Source organism: Natrix helvetica (genome assembly GCF_964273705.1).
Source record: "Natrix helvetica genome assembly, chromosome: 13".
NCBI lineage: Eukaryota > Metazoa > Chordata > Lepidosauria > Squamata > Natricidae > Natrix > Natrix helvetica.
The window spans coordinates 11,228,839-11,255,632 of record NC_138557.1 but is presented as its reverse complement, the minus strand read 5'-3'; the positions used below and the strand labels follow the sequence as shown (position 1 = coordinate 11,255,632).

The 26,794-nt window shown below is 43.6% G+C and overlaps 1 protein-coding gene across 2 annotated transcripts in view; it reads right to left on the bottom strand.

The window, feature by feature from the left end:
* RBFOX1 (RNA binding fox-1 homolog 1) overlaps window positions 1-25,055 on the bottom strand; it is a 2,041,748-nt gene extending 2,016,693 nt beyond the window's left edge. For both annotated transcript variants that reach the window (XM_081966089.1, XM_081966090.1), the window contains exon 1: window positions 24,693-25,055. In XM_081966089.1, coding sequence (XP_081822215.1) covers window positions 24,693-24,917 — 225 coding nt within the window. In that variant the 5' untranslated portion in view covers window positions 24,918-25,055. The remainder of the gene's footprint in view (window positions 1-24,692) is intronic.
* Window positions 25,056-26,794: the final 1,739 nt, after the last annotated feature.

Below are 26,794 nucleotides of genomic sequence, written 5' to 3'. Positions count from 1 at the left end.
ATGCAAGTAGAAAAATAGGAGCCACCTTTGGGGGGAAGGTAACAGCATTCCATGCTCTTTCGGTCTTGAATCATGCCAGTCACATGACCACAGAAACATCTTCGGACAGCGCTGGCTCTTCGGCTTTGAAACGGAGATGAGCATCACCCCCTAGAGTCAGGAAACAACTAGCACATACTGTATGTGCGAGGGGAAGCTTTACCTTTAGAGAGCATAAAAATGTATTCCCTTATTCCCCTCTCCAACTATGTTTGGCCTGAAAAGAATCCCTCATTTGATAACCAAATCTGGTTAGGAAATTTAGTTTGAACTTCAGGAAGATTATTACATGATCCAAAATGGAAAAGTTTGACACCACCCACAATGGAGGAATGGCTGGTGAAGATGGAGGCATTTCCAGATATGGTTATTCTCAGTGGTAATATGGACAGCATATAAATGTAATCGCTTAATATCCATTTCAATTTAATAATTTAAGAAGTGGACTTCTTTGATTAAAGAAAATATAATATCTAACAAAAATAACAGAATAACAGAGCTGGAAGGGACCTTGGAGGTCTTCTAGTCCAACCCTCTGCTTAGGCAGAAGATACCATTTCAGACAAATGGTTATCCAATCTCTTCTTAAAGCCTTCCAGTGTTGGAGGATTCACAACTTCTGAAGGCAACTTCTGTTCCATTGATTAATTGTTCTCACTGCTAGGAAACTTCTCCTTAGTTCTAGGTTGCTTCTCTCCTTGATTAGTTTTCATCCACTGTTTTTTGTCCTGCCTTCTGGTGTTTTAGAAAATAGGTTTATAATAAATCTACATTCATTTCTGACAGGAAACCCCTTAAAGACTTTTTTGCATGGACTGAGGGTGGGGGAAGCACTTGTGACTTGTAGTTTTGATGATTACAAAAATATTGGATAATGGGAGGGTGAGCTTTTTTGTAATTGCAGAGTAAATGATAACTTTGTGCTTATATTGGCTGCAAAGGAAATTGGAAGCTTCTTTCTACTTCTTTTTATTATTATTTTATTTCTGTAGGGTTTTTTTTTTTCCATTCTGTCTTCCTTCTGTCTACTTTGTATTAGTTTGTTAGGTTTTATGTTCTTGGTAAAACTTTTAATAAGAATATTACCACCACTCCCATCCCCCCCAAAAAAGGGAAATTAGTTTGAGAGAACCCATTAATAGTAATGGAAAACTCATTGCTAATTTTTAGTGGAGGAGCACCTCGAGTGAGAATTAAACTCCTGCAATACCATTCAAATTACATTAATTCTATCTGTGAATCGATGGATGTGGTCAACAGATGTGTGTGTCAGCCACACACAATCTCAGAGGATCTGGGTGTTTTTTAAGAGTTTTATTATTTCTTTAGTTACAAAAATAAACATTCCTGATAATTTAGCAGAATGACCCTATATTTAATTTCTAATATCATCTGGATGTTTCAGAGAGTTTTATCCCCTCGGGTTTCCAACCAGCCTTTGCTATTTTGGCCATAGCATTACAAAACAGACAGACAGACAGATAGGATAGATAGATAGATAGGATAGGATAGATAGATAGGATAGATAGATAGATAGGATAGATAGATAGGATAGATAGATAGGATAGATAGATAGATGATAGATAGATAGATAGATAGATAGATAGATAGATAGATAGATAGATAGATGATAGATGATAGATAGATAGATAGATAGATAGATAGATAGATAGATAGATAGATAGATGATAGATAGATAGATAGATAGATAGATAGATAGATAGATAGATAGATAGGATAGATAGATAGATAGATAGATAGATAGATAGATAGATAGATAGATAGATAGATAGATAGATAGATAGATAGGATAGATAGATAGATAGATAGATAGATAGATAGATAGATAGATAGATAGATAGATAGATAGGATAGATAGATAGGATAGATAGCTAGATAGATAGATAGATAGATAGATAGATAGATAGATAGATAGATAGATAGATAGATAGATAGATAGGATAGATAGATAGGATAGATAGATAGGATAGATAGATAGGATAGATAGGATAGATAGATGATAGATAGATAGATAGATAGATAGATAGATAGATAGATAGATAGATGATAGATGGATAGATAGATAGATAGATAGATAGATAGATAGATAGATAGATAGATAGGATAGGATAGGATAGGATAGGATAGGATAGGATAGGATAGGATAGGATAGATAGATAGATAGATAGATAGATAGATAGATAGATAGATAGATAGATAGGATAGATAGGATAGATAGATGTGGAGAGTGTGTGGGTGTGGGTGTGGGTGTGGGTGTGTGGGTGGGTGAGAGAGAGAGGGAGAGGGAGAGGGAGAGGGAGAGGGAGAGGGAGAGAGGGAGAGAGAGAGAGAGAGAGAGAGAGAGAGAGAGGGAGTCCACAAAACAAAACATTCAATGCAACTCACAAATCTGAGCTCCCTGTTAGCCTGGGACTAAAGCAGCCTTTTCAAAGCTTTCCAGGATCCCATGAGGGAGGGTACCCTCCTTTTCTCTGGGTGGGGGAATGCTGTTCCAGACAGTGGAAGCCTCAATCATAACCAACAGAAATTAGTCTGACGCTTCCATTAATATAGAAGAACGTTAATCCAGAGAATTGCTACTGCGGAATGAATAGGCTTCCCAAAAGAGCAACGGAGGAAGTGTCAGCATTTGGTTTACATCTGTGAAGTTTGAGCAGCCCAACACCCAAGATCTTTGGAAATAGTAGCAGAATAACAACACGTAGTGTAATGCAAGGCGGTACCATCCTTATTTTCCCGGGAAGCTGCTCTGCTGCATTCCACAAAGTGTCCCTTTCAAAGGGAAACTATCACAGCTGGAAAAGAAAGGGCCGAATTTGATGGAGAAGAAATGAAATTACCCAGCCCTTTACCTAAAGCAATAGAAATCCATATTCAGGAACATGAGTAAATTATGTATGGAGATCCTTTCCTCTTTAATTGACAATGCGAGCCAGAGTTTTATGCTAAGGGACATCAGCGGTAAATCTATGGCAAACCGCAAACTTGGCTTTTGTCTTCTTCTTCTTTTTTCCCCCCACTCCGAATATCAAGAAATCAGAGCGTTTCTATCTGATGGAGCCGTGCTTCAAGCAGAAACATTTGCCAATTTTCACAAGCTTATTTTTAATTTATCGCAAATTAAAACCTCTCGTGTGTACCAGCAGCATCCTGATCCAACTCATTAAATAATCAGACAATAATCTTATTTACTTAAATGCAGAATTCATCCTGCCGAAAAATGCTCGAGACAGATTTGAGACGCTCCTGTGATTTGCCTTATCTAAAATAAAACCAAAAAGGCTTAGACACCGCACACTGCCAACGTTGGATCACCTGAGGGTCACCTTTCAGGCTTTCTAATCTTCCTTACATCTCCTTTCATCACCATCTCCCATAAACCCCTTGCAGGGTGGAGTCTGGGCAACTGAGTGTTTACTGACCCAATGCCCTTCCTGTCACCGATATGGAGTTATATTCAGCAGATATATTCTCAACATGCCCAGAGAGAGAAATATCTGCCTCTACCTAGGATCGAACTTTCTAATCTTCCTTACCTCTCCTTTCATCCTCCTCCTTTTAACGACCCCCTAATCCCTTGCGGGTTGTAGTCATGGCAACTGAATGGAGCTGAGTGTTTACTGACCCATTGCCCTTCCTGTCGCCAATGCGGAGTTATGTTGAGCAGCTATATTCTCAAGGTGCCCAGAGAGAGAAATATCTGCCTCTATCTAGAATCGAACTTTCTAATCTTCCTCACCCCACCCACCCCAATATTTAACAGCTTCCCACACAATAATACTAAGCTTTTTGACCCGGGTTCTCTTCCCAGTGAGTAAAAGATCGCATCTGAGGGACAGAGAGGGCATGGTCCATAATCCCAACTAAGCTTCACTTGCTTAGTTCTCTAAAGTACCTGAAGGCGGGACAGGAAGCAATGGAGGGAGATTAATCAAGGAGAGAAGCAACTTAGAACTAAGGAGAAATTTCCTGACAGTTAGAACAATACATCAGAGGAACCCCCTGCCTCCAGAAGATGTGGGTACTCCATCACTGGAGGCTTTTAAGAACAGACTGGGCAACCTTGTCTGAAGTGATATAGGGCAGGGGTGTCAAACTCAAGGCCCGCAGGCCGGATCTGACCCACGGATCAGGGCTGCAGATCTGTGTTTAGATTTGGCCCACAGGGCTGCCCCAGAAACAGTGAAGGACCAGACTGTGGGGCCTCTGCCTGTGAAAATGGAGTTCGGGGAGGGGGGGCATGTGTGACCTTCCCAGACTCCATTTTCAGCCTGGACAGCCTCCTGCAGTCCTCTGCCAGTGAAAACGGAGCTCAGGGGGCTGCAGGCGACCCCCCTCTCCCCATGGGCTCCATTTTCACAGACGGAGGGCTAGTGGAACAAACTAAAAGCCAAACCAAACAAAAGGAGAAACGTTCCCCCTTTTGCACTTGAGCATCCAAGGAGGGACAGGAAAGGAGAAAGGGAAAGAGGAAAGAAAAATAGAAAGATGGGAAGAGAGCAAGGTAGCGGGGAAAGGAAAGAGGGGAAGGAAGAAGAAAGGAGAATGAAGAGGGAAGGAAAAAGTAGAGAAGGAAGGAAGAGAAGGGAGGGAGGGAGGGAGGGAGGAAGAAAGGGAGGGAGGAAGAAAGGAAGGAAGAAGGAAGGAAGAAGGAAGGAAGAAGGAAGGAAGGAGGAATGAATGAAGGAAGGAAGGAAGAAGGAAGGAAGGAAGGAAGGAAGGAGGAAGGAAGGAAGGAAGGAAGGAAGGAAGGAAGGAAGGAAGGAAGGAAGGGAAGTCGTGCCTTAGCACTTGGCCACCAGCAGATGTCAAAGCTCCTCTGGAGGACAAAGGTTTGGCACTGTCCCTGGTCTTGCCTACCTCCCCTGGAGACAATGGATCCCCCCAGCTCCATCCGGACCACCATAGGTGCCCCCGACACAAATGATGTTGAGTTGGCCACACCCACCCCAGCCACGGCCACCTACTCCCCCTTGGTTAAAAACAACCCTGATGCGGCCCTCAATGAAATTGAATTTGATACTCCTGGTATAGGATCTCCTGCCTGAGCAGGGGGTTGGACTAGAAGACCTCCAAGGCCCTTCCAATGCTATTATTGGAATTTGATTATGTGCAGTGAGATTTTACCACGTGCCAAGCCACACACAAATATCAAGTCTTAGGAATGTAACTCCTATGTAATGTAATACGCAGAGAAGAGCAACCAGGATGATGAGGGGACTGGAGGCTAAAACATAATGAAGAACGGTTGCAGGAACTGGGCATGGCTAGTCTAGTGAAGAGAAGGACCAGGATAGCAGTCTTCCATTATTTGAGGGGCTGCCAAAGAGAGGAAGGAGTCAAGCTATTTTCCAAAGCACCTGAAGGCCAGACAAGGAATAATGGATGGAAACTGACCAAGGAGAGATTCAACCTGGAAATAAGGAGGAATTTTCTGACAGTGAGAGCAATCAATCAGTAGAATAGAAGTTGCCTTCAGAAGTTGTGGGAGCTTCATCACTTGAGACTTTCAAGAAGACATTGGACTGTCATCTATCAAAAATGGTGTAGGGTCTCCTGCTTGGGCGGAGGTTGGACTAGATTACCTACAAGGTCCCTTCCAACTCTGTTAACCGTTAAATCTGTCAATAAAATTGAACTCTTAGATACCTGAAGCAAAAGTCAGTTTTTTTGGAACCCCGTGGAATTAAACATCAGTCCATAAACTGGATACCTGAAGAAAATTAGAACCCGGACCTCAAACTGATCTCAAATAGTCTAATCCAACCTGTTTCCATTTTCCACTTTCAGGAAAGAGCATTCAGCGTTCAATAAAGATTTGAATTGTTTGCTCTGGTTTTTTTTTTTTTTAAACGGCTGCAAAGAATCCGTGTATTTTTATGAACAATGATAGAATCCAATCAAAGTGACCGGTTAATGTCTTGCTCAGCATCTCTCCACAATACTGAAATTGGAACCTTTTGGGAGAGCGAATGAGTCATCAACCGATACGAAAAGGACACCCACCAGAATTGTCTCCACATACATTCATGCCACACAAAAGATTTCCCTTCCGTCTCCTTCGGTCCATTTGTGAAACGAAAGACTCTGCGCAGAGCCAGAAAATAATTTGCAGCCATCTGCATAATATTCACCGAGTAGGTTTTTGGTTTTTTTTTTGTCTGATGGCTTGCCTTTTTAGGAAACGGTTATTTAAGAGTGTGATTTTCATAAATGTTTGGAAAATGGATCTAAAGGAAGATAGCCATAAAATATCTGGAGCCAACATCTCTAAACCATTGGCTGCTAAATGGCACAGAAGAACATGTGGGGGCTCACTGATCAATCTCTATCTAGAGAAGGTGGAACTTTCTCAGTTTATGGGATCATGGAAGCGTTTCCATCCAGCCTTTTCAGGCCTGTGGCTAAATCATCTAATCATTCACTGGCTGCTTACTTGGTCATGACCGAGACTTCCCAAGAGCTTGAAGCAAACTCCTTGTCTCGACAAAAAAACCCTTTTAATAATTGACTGAATTCTGCTCATTCTCATCCAGCAAAGTCTTTCCAGGGAGGGTTTACAGTCACAGACCTTATCTGGCTTGGAGAGCTGCCAGGCCGATATCTGCAAAAGTTGGCCAGGAGTCTCAGAGAGTCACGAACCAATTAAGCAAACTCCTGCAAACTCCACTCCTTTTTGCTCCTCTTTTATTCCTTTTGGGAGGGGCCATTCATCGTCCACCTGTGACCTTACTCCCAAGTCAACCCCTGTCCTTTAGCTGCTCCCTTTGTCTGGCAACTCTGCACATGTGCACACTGGGAACAGGCTCCAGCTGTTCCTCTGCCTCACTGATGTCTGACTCTGAAGGCAGCTGATAACTGGCATACGGCCCTGCCCCCCTCTCTGTCTCCGACACAGAGCCCTCATCAGAGCCTTCCCCAGACTCCAGGACTGGCCCAGGTTCCTCCCCAACCTCCTCACTGCCCGAATCTGCTGTCAGCTCCACTGGCCGCTGGCAGGCCACAACAGGTCATCCCACTCTATAAGGATGGGAACTGATGAAATACAAGGGTTTAACAAAAGAATCCAGCCCAAAAAAAACCTGCATGGAATAAGTCAGCTGATCATCCAAATTGCCATCAGACCCCAATCTAGTTGTTATTTATTCTATTCCACCCCATGTCAATAGCTTTTTCTGACTCTCATAAAGCCACCTTATCCTAAAAGTTATTAATTAAAAGAAAACAATGAAAACAGACCAACTGAGTTAGACGGAACAGACTGTTGACATACTGGGAGTAGCCCATTTTATCCAGTGGTTTAAGGCACCAGGGTAACAACTGGGAAATGGTGGGTTCAAGTCTTGGCTTAGCCATGACTTAGAAAACCACTCTAGCCATGCCCACTCCAGTCAGAGGTCAAATACAACCCTGATGCGGTCCTCAATGAAATCGAGTTTGATACCCCTGCTATAGAGAAATGCCTGATGATGGAATTAAACTTAGTATCATAATTACCGTATTTTTCAGAGTATAAGATGCACCTTTCCCCCCCCCCCCCAAAAAAAGAGGGTGAAAATCTGGGTGCATCTTATACACCGAATGCAGCATTTTTGGCCTCCCGAAACCCCGTCCCCTTCACAAAGATGGACGTGAAGAGGATTTGGGAGGCCTACAAAGTGCTCCCGGGGTCTGGAGAGGGCAAAAATGAGCAAAAACAGACAGTTTTTTGCTCATTTGTGCTCATTCTTGCCCCCTCCAGCCCCCAGGAGCACTCTACAAACCTCCAAAAGGCTATGCGTGCCCTTTTTTTGCAAAAAAGGACCAATTTTTATGAAAAATTGGTCTATTTTTGCTCATTTTTGCCCCTCCCCAGCTCCCAGGAGCACTTTGCAGTCCTCTCAAACTCTCTGCATGCCCCGTTTTTCACAAAAAATGAGGCCTGCAGAGTGCAAAAACTTTTTTAAAAAAATTTGCCTCTTCAAAATCTTGGTGTGTCTTATACTCTGAAAAATACGGTACCTAACACCAGCAGCACAGTTTCTTCCCATTTCAAAGAAGGAAATGTAGAGAAGTGTGGCATAATTTCTACAGCAAGCTTAACATGCTATTTAGAAGAAACACCCTTCCACGAAAATATCATCCAGCCCATCTAATGCGTGACAAAAAATCTTGCACCCTTCCCACCACTGCCCCTGAGTTCACAGCCTCCCAAGTCCTTCAGGTGTAGCTTTTGGCCACCAGAGGACAATGCAGTCCTTCTCTTGTGATCTTCTATTTGCACTTAGATCTGGATTGTTCTGTTCTTTTCCATCAACCGTCTTGGAATTGCAATCAGAGAGTAATTTAAAAATACCTGTACCTACATACACACATAAAAAGAACACTCTGACCCAGCAGAGTTACTGGTATAGCAGATGTAGGCTACATCTAAGCCACATCCCTGAAGAGACTTTGTAGATACAATTCATTCTAGCTTAAATGCAACTGGAAGATATTTTGTTCTCTTCAGTGAGAGAACAGGCTGACCCAAACAGATTCGAAAACATGTTAAGAAACCAAACATTCGGAGGGAGTGGGGGCTTCAACAGCAAAAGATGCCAATGAGTCATAGAATCCTAGGGCTGGAAGAGACCTTGGAGGTGTAGATACAGATGAAAAGAGTTGGAAGGGACCTTAGAGGTCATCTAGTCCAACCCCCAGCCCAAGCAGGAGACCCTACACCATTTCTGACAAATGGCAGTCCAATCTCTTCTTGAAAACCTCGATTGTTCTCACTGTCAGAAAGTTTCTCCTTATTTCCAGGTTGAATCTCTCCTTGTTCAGCTTCCATCCATTATTCTTTGTCTGGCCTTCGGGTGCTTTGGAAAACAACTTGACCCCCTACTCTTTGTAGCAGCCCCTGAAATATTAGAAGACTATTATCCTGTCTCCCCTGGTCCTTTTTATGGATGCTTTGAGAAACCGAGATGCTAAGTAATACAGTTCAGCATGACTCTATGTGTGAAGCCTGAATTTTCCACAAAGTTATTAGGAAAAAAAAATTAAAGAAAAGTCTCACCCCTACTGCCTTACACTAAGAAGGGAAGAAGCGATAAGTTTGGGAGAGGAAGAAAAGCAGAGAAAGGTGAGGTGTCAGAGAACAGAACCTCTTTTGAACTATCATATGATTCTCAATTCATAGCTCCTAGGAGCACTGAGCCCCAGGAGTATCGGTTGTAGAACGTTACGTGGCTTGAATTCATTGCATTAAGTACGTTGTATACAAGTATTCCTTGACTTGCAACCACAATCGAGTCAAAAATTTACACGGCTAAGCAAGGCAGTTGTTAAGTGAGTTTTGTCTCATTTTACAGCTTCTTTTGCCACCATTGTTAAGCAAATCATGTGGTCATTGAGCGAATCTTCCTTTCCCCATTGACTTGGTTTGTCCTAAGATGGTTGGGAAGGTTACAAATAGTAGCCACATGATCCACCAGGACAGTGTCAACTCAAACCTTTATTGTCAGAGTACAACATGGGTACAATGAGATTAATTGAGCCTCCCTTCGTGCACACACACACCCCAGCACAATACAACTCACAGTGAAAGACAAAAAATCCCTAGCCCAGTGACTCCTACTAACAAACACCCAGTCCTATCGCACCATGGCCATGTACCATAAATATATGCCAGTTGCAAGTACTCATACTTTGATCATGTGACCATGATACAATGATGAAAGCCAGACATACCATAAGTCACATTTGTGATGCCATTGTAATTTTGAATGGCCACCACATGAATAATTGCAAGTCGAGGGCTACCTATTTAGAGGTCAAATTATGGACTCTTATGGGTAGATTGAACACATCCTTCATATTTTTAGTGCTGTGGTATCAGGGGTGGGTTCCTGCCAGTGTTCCTGCCAGTTCCAACCTCTACTATAGAAGAGGTTCCACAAATCTACAATGACGTTTAGAACCGGTTCCATCTCCCTCCCCCCGCCCGTCCACACATCATCAAGATGAAGAACGAGAGGAGGAATTCTGGGAGTTGAAGTCCACAAGCCTCAAAGCTGTCAAGTTTGAACACGCCTGGGTTTTTTTCTAAAGGGTTAGGAGTGCAAGGGTCTTGTAACTTGACAGCTTTAAGACTTGCATGCTTCAATGCCAGAGTTCCTGAGCCAACATGACTGGAGGAGGAATTCTGGGAGTTGAAGTCCACAAGTCTTAAAGCTGTCAAGTTTGAACACCCCTGGGGTTTTTTCTAAAGGGTTAGGGGTATAAGGGTCTTGTAACTTGACAGCTTTAAGACTTGCACACTTCAGTGCCAGAGTTCCTGAGCTAACATGACTAGAGGAGGAATTCTGGGAGTTAAGTCCACAAGTCTTAAAGCTGTCAAGTTTGAACACTCCTGGGGTTTTTTTCCTAAAGGGTTAGGGGTACAAGGGTCTTGTAACTTTATAGCTTTAAGACATGCATGCTTCAGTTTCTGAGCCAACATTTTGGTTGCTAAGCAAGAGCGTTAAGTGAGTTTCACCACATTTTACAAGTTGGCCATGCCCACCCAGTCACATGGCCAGCAAGCCACTCCCACCTGGTCACATGGCCAGAAAGCCACTCCCACAAAGCAGGCCACACCTACAGAAGAGGTTCTAAAAAAATTTGAAACCCACCATTTTGTTGTATATATAGCAAAAGTATCTAGGATGCAGGAAAAACTAACAACATGCCTGAATGTTAATAGGCACTTATGTTCTGTCCATGGTGCTGAATCGGCTTTTGGACTTCACTGTTGAACAAACGAAGTTCCCCAAATGTTCCATTTGAAGGGCAAGAAGGTTGAGGGAGCTGTTATCTTTTTTGTTTAAGAAAGTTAAATAGCCTCTCTCTTTTTTTAGCCCCCTTGTTTGGCAGTTGCAAGAAATGTAAAATAGGACAGCAAGAATGATTAAGCAGTGGAGCAGGTTCCCAGGGGAAGTAGAGAAAGCCCCATTTCTTGGTATTTTTAACACTAGAGCAAAAGAGGAGAAAATGTACTTGTTACAAACAAGCCCCGAATTGGCAGGAAATCAATTGGCCCTTCGAACAGGGTCTTTATCCAGCATAACTTTCTCAAGCATAACCATCAAAAAGTGCACAAGGGCTGCACAACTTCTTAAACTGGAAATGAATTTCTCATGCCCCCCAAATAAACAAAGCAATTCTGGAAAGTTTTCAATTTCTTTTTTAAGTTTAAGATGAGGCCCATCTCCTTCCAAAAGGCATAAAGTAAAATAGACAAATCAAATCCCATTGACCATAGTGGATGTAACTTCGGGATTATTAACAGATAGAATGAGATCCTGTTGCATATTTTCTTTCTACTATATAACAGAATTGTTTTAATGCTTTAAGTCTTAGAATGTGCTGAGAGGATTCAACAGACCATCTTCACCTACTATTCCTCCAAAACCTCAGGAATATTTGCTAAAATCATGGGCCCAGTCATAGGTAATAAAATTTCTAACGCACAATAAAAGCACTAGAAGAAAGGGATGACCATAGGAAGTAAAATAGCAAGCACAATCATAAGGTAAAGGTTCCCTTTGCAAATATGCGCTAGTCGTTCTCGACTCTAGGGGGCAGTGCTCATCTCCGTTTCAAAGCCGAAGAGCCCTCGCTGTCTGAAGATGTCTCCGTGGTCATGTAGCCAGCATGACTAAACCACAAAGTGCACAGAACACTGTTACCTTTAGTCATGACCACAGAGACATCTCCGGACAGCGCTGGCTCTTTGGCTTTGAAACGGAGATGAGCACTGGCCCCTTGAGTCGGGAATGACTAGCACATATGCGCGAGGGGAACCTTTACCTTTACCATGAAAATGCATGACATTGGCAGACAGTCAGGCAAAACTTTCTCAATTGTGGTTCATAAACAGAATCGTCTTCCAAGATAGATACGGGTGACCTATCTATTTTGGTCTTCAGGTGAGCTGTGAAGATGTATTGTAGGTTTCAGAAATCCATCACAGCAGTGATGTCCAAACTGTCTGTCTGCCTTACGCAGAGTTTATTTGGCTTTTATACAGTTTTAACAAGCGAAGCAAAGCAGGGGTAGCAACAGCATCTTATTGGTTCATTTGACTTGTCAATATCTAAGTCCATCCCAGCCAAAGTAAAGGCTTCACATATCTCCTGGTACTGCCTGTCTCTGCTAGGTGAGCGCATAGGTTAAAAGGTAAAAGCCACTGAGATCATGGCTGCGCATGTCTTTACATAACCTTTCCTCTCATTCCTACAATGTATGTGTTTTGAACTGCATTTAATTGAGACGTATCGGTTAATGCTGTGGTTGGTTATTTCTGATGGCTTTCACGCTGGGAATTTAGGGGTTTTAAACGGTGTGCTTTGTTGACACGGTGATTGCACTCGAAGTTTATTTTCACCACCCCAAAAGTATTGCTGAAGACTGCCCTAAATTTAACATGAAATAAAAAGGTTGCTTAAAATGGGCCAATGGAAATCCAGTGTTCAAAAGCAAAGCATGGAACATTGTAGGTATTCTGACCCAGCTCCCTGAACACCACAAACCCTCTGTATTTAAATCAACTACTTTTTTATTAGGAATGCCTGCAGCCCCAGCAAAAAGTTTCTATCTCAGTGCAGGCTAACAAATCTGTCCAGCAGGGAGATGAATAGTTCTCTGCCACATCTATTCCTCTCCGCCCCCTGCCTTTTATCTCCAGAGCTAGGGTGGGGCTTCGCTAGCAGCGGTGGCTCTTCGGTCCCAAGGACTGGCCCATAGATTTCCACTGCTCTCCTCTCTTTCACATCTATTCATCTCTGCCCCCTGCCTTTTCTCCCCAGAGCTAGGGTGGGGCTTCGCTAGCAGCAGTGGCTCTTCTGTCCCAAGGACCGGCCCATAGATTTCCACTACTTTCCTTTCCTCTTTCACATCTATTCATCTCCGCCCCCTGTCTTTTATCCCCAGAGCTAGGGTGGGGCTTCGCTAGCAGCGGTGGCTCTTCTGTCCCAAGGACCGGCCCATAGATTTCCACTACTCTCCTCTCCTCTTTCACATCTATTCATCTCTGCCCCCTGCCTTTTAGATCCAGAGCTAGGGTGGGGCTTCGCTAGCAGCAGTGGCTCTTCTGTCCCAAGGACCGGCCCAAAGATTTCCACTGCTCTCCTCTCCTCTGCCTCCTGCACATCCACGCATCAGGCACTAGACCCAGCTGTTCCTCCTCTTCCTCATCAGTCACCTCCAGACCTGGGGGCTGCTGACTCTCCATCTGAGGGCTGATGGATGGCCCAAACTCCGCCTGTGTCTCTCTCTCTCTGCCAGCTCCATTCCATCTTCCCCCTCGGAGCTCTCAGGTTGCCTTGATGCTGTCCCTGACTCCCACATCACCTCCTCATCTAATTTGGCTGCTAGAGGGGCTGACAGCCGACAGGCCCAACAGTAGGATCTTTTCTGCTTAAAAAGAGATAATTGGCTTAAACGTACAAATGAATCAATAGGAAATTCCCTCTTTGATATAAAAAGTAAGAGAAGCCTTGGCTTAAAATATGCCATGCCAAATAAATACACAAACCAATTGTGCTCAGTCCATTGCTACTGCTGATAAAGCATCCATAATCAACACAAAACTTATAGATCACAATCAATCACTATCACAACAAGAAAGCAAAGCATGCTCATATGAAAATTTTAATGGTATCCTGACAATGGGATCTGGAAGCCTACCTATAAATTCCATGCCCCTCTTCAAACTCCCCCATTTGAGTCTCATGTTCATGGATTAAATGTAGCTTCTCCTTACATTGCAGTGGTGCTGTGGCTCAGAGCTTAACATGCTGGGCTTGTCAGCTGGAAAGCCAGCAGCCCAGGTTTGAGACCCGAGCGCCACAAAATGGGACGAGCTCCCATCCTGGCCTCAGCTTCTGCCAACCTAGCAGTTCGAAAGCATGCCAATGCAAGTAGATAAATGGGTACCACTTCGGGGGAAAGGTCAAAGTGCCTCATGATGTCATGCTGGCCACATGAATGTGGAAATGTCTTTGGACAGCTAGCTCAAAGTCCTTGAAAAGGAGATGAGCTTCACCCCCTATGGTCAGCAATGATTAGATTTTACTCTGCAGGGACTCCTTTATCTTTTCACATGGCAGTCATAGCATGACCACTGTATGGCCTGTAAACCCTTAAATATCAACATTACCCATCCGATGGACAATTCGGAAAGGCCGCTGATATGCCACTCTACACTTGATTATCAAATGCTTTCTCGTGACTTTCAGCTAAAATCTACCAAGTGATGGCGTTCAACCTTTATGGAACAATATTGTCTTCTTTTCTGCAACAAGCCTTCAACTATTCGAAGAGATGCAGTGGAAGAATTTTAGAATTTGGATTTAATTTTTTTTATTTTTAATAACCCCATAATCCTTTGCATCAGGGTGGAGTCAGGGCAACTGAATAGAACTGAGGGTTTACTGGCCAGATGCCATTCCTGTCACCAATGTGGAGTTTTATTCAGCAGATATTTTCTCATTGTGCCCAGAGAGAGAAATATCTGCCCCTACCTAGGACTGAACTCACAGCCTCCTTATTGTGAGGTGAGAGCTCCATCTCTAGACCACTGCACCACTGATGTTGGATCTAATGATACTAGGTTTTCCCTTTCTTAAGATGTTAATCCATATTGTTTTCTAATGTGTTAAGCCTGCCCTGCTATCCTGCTAACTCATCTGAATGAAGTCTCAGCATTGTGCTATAAAATTGTACCCTGACAACCTATCTAGAAGGACAACCAGTCTCACCTCCACCATCAACATCTTCATCACATATCCAGTTCCTCCAATCTTTACCAACCAAATTGGTTTCATTACTATGCTGAACACAAATTATGGAAGAAAGATTGAATATTATGCTTCTAACAATAAGGAATGCTGAGCGCCAAAGAATAGAAGCCTTTGAACTCTGGTGCTGGAGCAGACTCCTGCGAGTCCCTTGGAGTGCAAGGCAATCAAACCAGTCAGTCCTAGAGGAGATCAACCCTGACTGCTCTTTAGAAGGCCAGATCCTGAAGAGGAAACTCAAATACTTTGGCCACCTAATGAGACTCCCTGGAGAAAAGCCTCATGCTGGGGAAGATGGAGGGCAAAAGAAAAAGGGGACAATAGAGAATGAGGTGGCTGGATGAAGTCACTGAAGCAGTCGGCGTGAGCTTGAATGGACTCTAGAGGATGGTAGAGGACAGGAAGGCCTGGAGGAACATTGTCCATGGGGTCGCAATGGATCGGACACGACTTCGTGACTAACAAAAAAAAACAATAAGACTAGAGCCATTTTGCAGCTGTAATTGAGATTAGCATATTGCATTGGAAGAAGGCTACAGAACAATTTTAATAGTTTTTAAAAACATCCATCAGTTCCTGAGAACAGCTGCTGACTCAGAAAACCTAGGAAAATAAATGTTTTTAGAAGCATTTGTATAGGGTAGGAGGTCCTTTACTAACCACAAAGAAGACTATCTTTTTTTAAAAGAAAATGCATGGTAAACTATTAAACTATTTTTTTTCTACAGTGTAATCACCGATGGCCTCAATTGAGGCTCATTCCAAAAAATGGGAATGAGAACAAACGCATGGAAGAGATGCTGTTGCAATGTTTCTCATATTCCATTCAAAAGGGAGAACTCGAGTCTCTAGAATTTCTAATTATGGAAAAGGTGCAAAGGATGGAGCTGAATCCAGCCGAAACAGAGTCTCAACTCTTTTTTGCAAGTTCGGGATTCAAAGCCTGACAAAAAGTAACAAATGAGCAGGTGATATCAGCTTGCTCCTCCAAGAAACTGTCACTTGCCTGAGAGATAAAGCTTAGATGTGACTCACAAATAGGTTAACCTTGTTGAAGATAATTTCCTAAAGTTCCAACTTCTTTCCTAACTCTCTTAGTGTATTGCTAAGGGGAAGGGTTTATAGCAATAGCACTTACCACTTGAATGTATATACTACTCCATAGTGTTTTACAGCCCTCTCTAAGTGGTTGACAGTCAGGCTATTACCCCCAATAATCCTGGTCCTCATGTTACCCACCTCAAAAGGATGGAAGGCTGACTCAACCTTGAGCTGGTCAGAATCAAACTGCTGGCAGTTGGCAGAGATAGCCTGCAATATTGCATTCTAACCTCTGCACCACCACAGCTCTTATAACTTATATCATGCCCAGCTGGTCAGGTTGTTGTTGACTGGGGATTATAAGTATTACAGCCCAAAGCTTCTGGAGGATACTGTCTTTTTTGCATCCTCATGACTCACTTGGGATTTTACCAGTGCTACCCAAAAAAAAACAGGACATGATGGCTCAGTGGCTAAGACACTGAGCTTGTCGATCAGAAAGGTCGGCAGTTTGGTGGTTCGAATCCCTAGCGCCAAGTAACAGAGTGAGCTCCCATTACTTGCCCCAGCTTCTGCCAACCTAGCAGTCTGAAAGCATGTAAAAAATACAAATAGAAAAATAGGGACCACCTTTGGTGGGAAGATAACAGCATTCCATGTGGTGTTTAGTCATGCCAGTCACATGACCACGGAGACATCTTCGGACAGCGCTGGCTCTTCGGCTTTGAAATGGAGATGAGCACCGCCTCCTAGGGTCAGGAACAACTAGCACATATGGGTGAGGGGAAATTTTACCTTTACCCCAAAATGGGGTATGATGGCTGAGTGGTTAAAGATGCTGAGCTTGTCAACTGGAAAGCTGACATCCCGAGTTCAAGAGCCAAGGGCCACATGATGTGGTGAGCTCCCATTCCCCAGCCCAGCTCTTGCCAAATCAGCAGTTCGAAAGCATGCAAATGCAAGTAGATAAATAGGTACCACTCGGGTGGTAAGGCAACAGTGTTCTGTGCACCTTGGAGTATAGTCATGCTGGCCACATAAACCTGGAAACGTTTTTGGACAATGCTGACTCCCTTGGCCAGGAAACAGAGGTGAGTACCACCCCCTAGAGTCAGACTCAATAAAGGGGACACCTTTACCTGAGCAGGAGACCAATTTCAGAAGTCCAACAGAAATATCAGGAGCATAATGAAACCTCAAGAAAGGATTCACACCAGTGGTGGGATTCAATTTTTTTTACTACCGGTTCTGTGGGCATGGCTTGGTGGGCGAGCATGGCTTGGTGGGCGTGGCAGGGGGAAGGATACTGTAAAATCCCCATTCCCTCCCCACTCCAGGGGAAGGATGTTGCAAAATCCCCATTCCCTCCCAATCAGATGGGACTTGGGAGGCAGAGAATAGATGGGGCCAGCCAGAGGTGGTATTTACCAGTTCTCTGAACTACTCAAAATGTCCGCTTCCAGTTCTCCAGAACTGGTCAGAACCTGCTAAATACCACCTCTGATTCACACCTCTGACCACTTTTGCAGCTTCACTTCTCCACTGCAGAATCGCCCCATTGTCCAATTGGTCTAAATACATTTGGGCTTTAGCCAAAGGTGATGCTAGTTTTTATCTCCTTGCATCCCAACCTCCAAGGACATTCAAAAGAGGCTTCTGCATTTGCGAGAGCGAGAACCCAACTGTTTTTTTTTGTGAGCAAGCCCAGGTCTGTTCATCCCGGAGTTCCCTTTTTTGCGGTACAGATCATTTGGTTTTGAAAAGAGTCTTGAAATCAAGAGAAGGAAATGAACAGGGGGTAAATAAAAGGAAGATCTCTACAGAGTGACACTCGATCTGATATCGGCGTGCTAGAGCGGGCTTTTATTTTTCAAGTATTTCTATCGCATCGCTCTCCACTGAATCAAGGTGGCTTACCTTTTCATAAACCGCAATACAACGGCAAAATATTAAAATGCAGTCCTGGAAAAGGCTTAGGTTCAACCCATCACTGAATGCAATATGCAATAGCTGTGTTATTACTGCTTTAAAAAAAAACATCCAGCAATTCAACCTATGCCTTTTTTCCCCCCCTTAAGCTTCCACTTTAGCTTTTTTTTCACATGGCAATTGCAGCCTTCTTCCCTGTGTGCCAGACAATATAATCCCCATCATTAATGGGACGAGGGACGAAGAGGGCTGCAGCCTCACAAGTAGGAACGGAAAGTGGCAATTGCCCTGCTGCTGTTCAAAAGATTCCCTGGCCAAAGACTGATAGGAACTCGTGTTTTGCACCCACAGCCTTTCCGATCTTTCCCACTGAAGATCTTCTCTTCATGATCTCCAAAATATCTTATTTTAGCCAGCAGTGAGGTACGGAGGCAGGGAAAAAGAGCTGTTATTACCGACAGCTGATAATGACAAAGTAAGGATAGGGACAGCAAGAGGAAAGACAGGGCAAATAGTTTTGCAGAAATATGACCCAACGTAACGTGCCCATCTCTTCAAACTGGCTCAGATTATAAATATGACTCGCTGATAGCCCAGCATTGCCCAGGTATTTATTTATTTATTTACAGGGGGGAAATGTCCGTACCAAACGTAATTTCTAATGTTAGATTAGTTGTTGGATTAACTCCACTGAGCTGTACAGTAGAAGCCATATAAGGGCACAACAGGCTTCATCTTAACAGAACACACACACCGAGGGGTGTTAGGGGAGTCTTACCCCCACAGTATTTTTCTCCAGAGAGTACGTTATCGGTGTGCCAGGTTTGGTTGAAATTGCTCAAGACTTTTCAGAGTTATGCTGGAAGACACACACACACACACACAGAGAGAGAGAGAGAGAGAGAGAGAGAGAGAGACTCACACACACACGCAAACACATTCAGTTTTGGCTTAAGCTATAATGTAAATCTGGACATTGATACATTGACCAGGATTGATGGCTTTGTTTATTGTACAAAAGACAGCTTGATTAATCACAGTTTGCTAATAAAACCAAGTTCACACAACACCCCAAATAAAAGCAAAACAAAATTGTATTAGGGTTTTGCCTGGGGTTGTGGTTTGCAAACAATGGCTTGTGATTCCGTATGTTGTCCGAAAGATGCTTTTTCAGAAGGCAACTGGACTTCCTTGTTTTTTCTTTGAAGACGTTTCCAGTTGCCTCCTGAAAAAGCACCTTGGGGACAACCATGACCTTGGATGACTGAGAAACTCTACAGACCTTTAGCCATGCAATTTGGGATGAAGACCCTTGGAATGGTGTGGGAGGAAGAACGGATTTCCAGAGGAAATTTGCAGAGTACAGGAACTATTTGCACCACTCAGGGGACCCTGAGGACACAGGTCAATCTCCAAGTGCTTCAACATCCCTTTAAAAGGATGCAAATGACCAGCTGTCCCATCATTATAAATATAAATATAAATCCTTCCATTCCTCACTATCCCATCCAAGCTGAAGAAGTTTCTTGGATGAAAAGCAAAACATCTTCCAAGAAAAAACATGGAAGTCCAATTGCCTCCTGAAAAGCATCTTTGGGACAATCATGATCTGGATGACTGAGAATCTCCACAGACTTTTAGTACGTTGTGTGAACTTAACTCATTATGGGTTATTCAATAAATAATACTTAAGCAAAGTTGTCTATTGTGTAACTCAACCTGTTCCAACGGGATTGTTTTATCGAACAATTCCGAAATTGCACAGGTAATATAGATATGTTGGATAGAGATTGTAATAACAGCAGCTCTAATATTCCCAACAGTACAAAGATGTAAAATAAGCAGACTTAGAATTGACAAGGAACATGTTGAAGTGATGGGAGAATTTCTGCCTCTTTGGATCAAGCATCAATCATAACGGACTAAGCGATCTAGAAATATACCCCAGAATAGCACTTGGCAGGCCAGTCATGAAGGCTTTGAAAAAGATATTCAAACATCTACAAAGAGTAGAATCAAGCAAGTATTCCCTGTCACACTATGGAAGAAAACATTGCGCTTTGAAGAAGTAAGAGAGGATGAGTTTTTAAATTTTGATGTTGGATAAAAGTCTTGAGAATTTTGTGGAAACCAGGAAAACTGTTCTGACCGAGGCCTCCCCCCAAAATGAGGAAGAGCCCTGGTCCCGACAAAACCCCTTTTATTAAACGAATGTGAATTCCTCTCATTCACATTCAGCAAGGCCTGGCAAACAGTCTTTCAAAGGAATATTTATGACCACAGACCTTATCTATCTTGGAAAGCTGCCATGCAAATATTTTCCCAAATGAGGGGCTGTGCAAGGAAGGACTGGGCAAAGAGTCTCTGGGATTCACGGACAGATCTTCACACTCCTGAAACGAATCTAATGAACGAAGGAACAAATTGTTTCCTGCAAAAGCCCCCTCCCCTTTCACCCCTCTTTTATTTCCTATGGGAGGGCCCAATCACCTTCCACCTGTGACTTTACTCCCAAGTCTACCCTGATTTCTGAGTGGTTCTTTTCTTCTGGCAGCTCTGTGCATGCGCACACTGGGAACAGGCTCCAGCTGTTCCTCTGCCTCACTGCTCTCTAGCTCACCTGATCACTGCCAGATGGCCTCAACCCCATCTCTGTCCCTGATGCAGAGCCCTCGTCCGAGCCTTCCCCAGCCTCCAGGACTGGCCCATGCTCCTCCCCAACCTCTTCACTGTCCGACTCCGCTCCCAGCTCTGCTGGCCACTGACGGGCCACAACACAAACAAACAGATGGATCACCAAAAGAAAATTAACCCAGAGTTCCTACTCAAGACACAAATGTCCCAAATTACTTGGGACTTATTATGTGAACTTCAGACAAATGATGGGAAGATCCAACTCTTTGCAGAAAGCTCTGATGTTGAAAAATGTAGAAGGAAAGAGAAGAGAATGAGCAGTAGCAAGGTTCAATGACTTCAGTTACAGTGTCGATGAGTGCCCAGTGGGAGACATGAAGGACACATTAAGGATGGTTCATTTTGGAGAAATCCTATCAATGTGGTTGGTAGGAATCAAAAACAACTGGATGGTACATAGTCAGATGATCAATGCATTGCCCCCCAAAAAGGCAAAGCATATTTTCTCTTTCCCCTCCCCCCAAAAAAGCAGAATTTGACTATGATTTGACATCTTAAATCTTTGTATATAGATGAAACGATATAATTAATTAATTTGGAAAGAATCATTGTAACGTCACGGGGAGAAAGCACTGGATCAGTGCATTCTGCTATCAGCAGCCCAAAATGGATGGCCAACCATAAGATCTGAGGCCTCCCTCCTTTCAGTTGGATTGGTTTTAGCGATTCTTCTAAATGGAGGACCATCTTCTGTAAAGAAGAAAGGGGACCACCGTAATTCTTGGGTGTCCATCTTTTTGGGAGGCAAGGAAGAAGGGGAAGTTACACCTGGGCTTTTCAAAAATAGCCATTCAAATGTATCCCATGTTTTAGCGATGGTGAACCTTTTAGGGACCAAGAGCCCAAAGTGGGCATGCGCCCAAAGTGGAAGGTGTGGGTGCATACGCTTTGCATCCTGTGCATGCGCGCACCCCCTACTCAAACTCCAAGGCGCGGGTGCACCGTTCATGCATGGCAGAGACTTGAAGACCAGCTGGCTGGTGGGAGGTGTAGGTACATGTGTGGCAGAGACCTGAAACAGAGCGGCACGTGTGTCCACAGAGAGGGCTCTGTGTGCCATCTCTGGCATGTGTGCCATAGGTTTGCCACTCCTGGTGTAGAGGTTTGAGGAGATAAGAGCGACTTGGCTTGTTTATCCAACTTGCATATAAACAAATATTAGAAAACGATCAGAATGCTCCTCCTTCAGTGGAAATCCGATCTTGCAAGATTGGACCCTTAAATGAATAAATAGGTAAACAAATCTATGCGTAATCAACAGCTTCATTCTGGGTGGCTTTAATCTATTTCCAAAACTCTTCAAACTCTTTCCAAAAGTACAGTGGGCAGGGGGATGAGGAGGAGAGAGGAGGAGGAGGAGAAAGGAGGAGGAGGAGGAGGAGGAGGAGGAGGAGGAGGAGGAGGAGGAGGAGGAGGAAGAGAAGGAGAGAAGGAGAAGGAGAAGGAGAAGGAGAAGGAAGAAGAAGAAGAAGAAGAAGAAGAAGAAGAAGAAGAAGAAGAAGAAGAAGAAGAAGAAGAAGAAGAAGAAGAAGAAGAAGAAGAAGGAGATAACATTAATCTGATGCAAAGTTGAACATACAACAATTAAAAGAAGGTGTTCTTGACAGGATAACCAACGAAGTGTTTACCTCTAAAGCCACCAAGAGTTGGACATGACCAAATGGTTGAAAACAACCTCGGTACTCATCATGGTTCCAGGAGGTGCAATGAGTACCAAAAACAACGAGTAGCAAAAAAAAAAAAAAAAAAAATTCCCATAAGGAATCATCTCATAAGTCACAAAGCAGCCGATACAACAATGAGTACCCGGACAACATTTTCACGTCAAAATGCATGGGCTTGAGAATTGCATTGAGTACCAAATTCGGTGGATTTCAAACAAGTGAGTACCAAGGTGCCAATGTAGGCAGTTTCAGAGCAATCAGCCCCTTTCCTTCCACCTTTTCCTGTGCGAGGACAGGAGAAATAAGTGATAAAATTGAAAGACGAAATTGAAAGACGCAGATGGGGGGAGGGAGCAATAAGCCACCCATTTAGGATTCTGGGAATTCAAACTCGATTGCAGAAAATGCGACTTCAGCAACAGAGTGGTCAATGCTTAGAATGCGTTACCTGATTCAGTGGTTTCTTCCCCAAACCCCCAAAACTTTAACCTTAGACTGTCTACTGTGGACCTCACCCCATTCTTAAGAGGTCTGTAAGGGGTGTGTATAAACGCACCAGCGTTCCTACTGTACCTGTCCTAACAGCCCCATTTATTTGTATCTGTTTTATGTATTCATAATCTTGTACGTGCTTATATCTGTTATCTTATACATGCTTGACAAAACAAATAAATAAAATAAATGAATACATTCCAGTGCTGGCATTGGCTCTGCCCAGGAGCTGCCTGTCTCCAAGAAAATTCATGCCTTGGAACAAAATATTGTTTCTACCCTCCTAATATAAAGGTTGCCCATCTAAATATACTTAGAATCAGAGTAGTACTGGCCAACGTTTTCCAACCAGGTGATGTCTACATCTATAGAGACAAATGCTATTCATCAATTCTCATGAATAGGCACGCTAGATCTAGCATCTTTGGAGATGAAGTCCACACATCCTAACAATAACCAAGTTGAGAAAGAAGGGGACAGTGATAAAGGTCTCAGACCAGGATCAGGAAATTTTGGATTCAAGTGGTCCTCGGCCATGCTGTTCTCTAGATGTTTTTGAATTCATTCCTCAGATTGCCTCCTGCAGCTGAGGACCAAAGTAGAAGAAACTCCATCCACCTCACGTTGAGTTCCTCAAGGCAAGGCGAGATATAAACCTTATCCCAAAACTCAACCTCCCAATTTTTCTCTGGAAAAAAGGAACATGAAGCAGCCTATAGCAACCCAGAGAAACCTTCTCTCTAGCCATTCTTTTAAAAAAAATGTATTGAAGGTTTTCTCTGGCCACATGGATCGTATCACACATCCAACTTGATAGGTTAAGCATCCTACTTTCAAATTGTCAACCATGCTCCCCACAAGGTTTCCCCGGTGCAGTATTCAATACGGAGAGTTTATTCGGAGAGTTTTGAACCGCATGCAAACCCCTAAGTGCAAGGTTGGAAGAAGGATAAGGGGAGGGCAGGGTTACAACTGCTGCTTGGTGTTGTACACGAAAGGTGACGATGTGTTAAATACTAATTGCATTCTGTCAAGCAGACACATTCAATAGCATTCGGAGAAATAATCCCCTGGCAGAATGAATTCAAGCCAAGCCTTCACAAATTAACCCTCTCCAAAACATGCATCAACCATCAACTCCATCACTGGCAAGCTGGCTCTCGTTACACGTCGATAGGGATAAGGAGTGGGAAAACACGCTCCCCTTCCAAAGAAGACAGGACCGCAAACTTTGTTATCTGCAGCCGAGTTTAACTAAAGCAGCTCAGATTCCCTGCATGGGTGCATCCTTGCGTTCATACCTTGGTGGATGGAAAACAACAGAGGCAGAAACATGAACCCAAAAACAACAACAACAACAACAACAACAACAACCCAGCTGCACTGCAAAAATAGGAAAAGATACAGGGATTTAAAATTCTGACTCATGTTCCCTTTCTTCCCCAGCATGTCCTGACATGCACCTAAGTCATTTCAAGCACCAAAATACTCAGGAGCGTAGCCGATTCGGTCATAGAAATATCGATTTCCCCCAAGCCAACCACACCACAATGACTTTCCCCCCCTTTTTTTCAAAGTCATTTTTTGGGGGGTGGGAAGTTCCTCTGGTGAGACACGCCGCTCCCCTTTCAATCACACTGCTAGATTCAAAATGCTAGAAATGAGTCAGAGGGCCTAGATGAGGAACGATTAAGACCTACCCCCTGCCCAACCGAGATTTTTCAGCCAAAGGTAGAGAATGGAGAAAACTGTTTTGTTTGGGGTTTGTTTGTTTTTTTGCAAACAACACCTTAAGAAGTCCGAGCTACCACCTGCAAACTCTTCTGTACAAATGAGCGAAGCATCCCCCATTGTTTCACAGCTACAGTCAACTGATCTCAAAACAGGATCCCTGTATCTGCAAGACTTTGTCAACTTCCCCCAAACAAGTCCATTAAAAACATCACGCAGGGGACAAAGTCCCCCCTCTCTGTGCCCCCCCCCCCCCAATGGAAGCATCTCTACTTACAGTTCGGCCTTCCCCATCGGTCTGAGTTCCAGATTCTTCTCTTCCCAGGTGTGGCGACTTCTCCCGCTCTTCTGCTCCTTCCTTCTTCTTCAGATGTCCCTCTTCATTGCCCAGCTTCAACCTCTTTCCCTCCGGTTGTGGATTGTCCAGTTCCTCTCTCCTCATTTTGCTGTCTTTGGGTCTTGGCTTTGCTGCATCTTCCAGGTTGCCAGAAGGAAGGGACATTTCCAAACAAACAAATGTTTGTCCACTTCGCTTGTTTTTCTTTCTTTCTTTTTCTTCCTTCCTTCTTTCCTCTTTGGCCTGGAGAAAAGCTGCCTTATTAGGGAAAGATTTGGAGGCGTCTGAGAGCAATTCCTCTTTTTCTCTTCTCCCCCTGATCTGCTCCGGTCTTCTTTTTTAAAAGATTTAGCTGATGTTTCAGTGCCTTTGCAAAACCTCTGCTGCTACTTTCATTTCTTTAGCTCCCTCTGCTGCTAGCTGGAGCTATTCCATCAATCGCCGTTTAGAACGAGGCTCCGTGCAAACTTTAATATCTCCCTAACAATAACCTTTTGTATATTGATCATGCTTCACAATTATTACCTGGACTAAATCCTCAGCTCCGGCGTTTCGAGGGTCCTTATACAACAGGGACTGGGTTGTTTTGCAGTGTGTGTGTGTTTTTAAATTATGGAATTAAACCCTTAAATATGATCTGGCAGTTAAGGATTATTGATTTCAGTCTCTCTTAGATGTGCCAAAAGTCAGCTCTTGCCATTTTTTGTTCATCCAAGGCCCACAAGATTTAGCATATTTGTTCGTTGCAAGATGATGAGGGTACTGGAGACTAAAACATACAAAGAATGGTTGCAGGAGCTGGGCATGGCTGGTCTAGTGAAGAGAAGGACCAGGGGAGACATGAGAGCAGTCTTCCAATATTTGAGGGGATGCCACAGAGAGAAGGGAGAGTGTCAAGCTATTCTCCAAAGCACCTGAAGGCCAGATAAGGAATAACGGATGGAAACTGACCAAGGAGAGATTCAACCTAGAAACAAGGAGAAATTTTCTGACAGGGAGAACAATCAACCCATGGAACAGAAGTTGTCTTCAGAAGTTGTGGGAGCTTCATCCCTGGAGGCTTTCAAGAAGAAACTGGATTGCCATTTGTCAGAAATGGTATAAAGTCTCCTGCTTCGGCAGGGGGTTGGACTAGATGACCTACAAGGTCCCTTCCAACTCTGTTAATCTGTCAGGCATTCAGACCAGGAGGAAAAATATTTAAGTTACCCATTTCTGTCTCCGACTGAATCCCTCTGAAGTCCAGGCTCTGCAATTCTGCAGGACACATCGAGCCACGAATGGTGGTTTACAAAACCAATGGCTGAATTCCTACACCCTAAGCTAGCAGGCTGTGAGAACCTGGCCTAAGAAAGTTTTTTTTAAAAAAAACAAACCACTCAGCTTAACCTAAAGAAAATACTCCTTGTCTAATAGATAAAAGGTCAGGCTCCTAAAAGCACCCATGAATAAATAATCTGTCCAAAGTTGAGCTGCAGAAGCTGGGCTGGAGCAGGCCATTACAGGAGAACAGGCAGGCATTTCCACAGCTGAAGTCCATCTTCCTATTAGGCAGTGCTTCTTTCTCAACCTCAGCATTGAGAGAATGGAATGCTGAGTGGAATTCTGGGAGTTGAAGTCCACCCATCTTAAAGTTGCTGAGGTGGAGAAAACCCTGACCTCTAGCATTATAAGGTGGAGAGTCATTGATTCCATGGGTCAATATCCTCCTTCTCTCTCCAAGAAGAAATAGCACTGATTTATTTTCACTGTGGAACTATCTAGACTCAACCAGCCAAGCTCATTTAAGGGCTGCTTCATTGGCCAACCTAGTCAACAGGCAATATAGACGTTTCCCTGAGGACTTGGTTCTCTGGTGGCAGGGGATTGGTTCACTGGGCTTCCAGGTTTTCCCCGATTGGTCCAGAACAATGCTTCTCAAATTTGGGGCAATGACGCTTGGGAATTCTGGCGTTGAAGTCCACCCATCTTAAAGAAACAAGGGTCAAGGAGGAGGATGCTAGGAGTGGGTAGCATTTTAGCCATAGAACTTTGCATTTTCC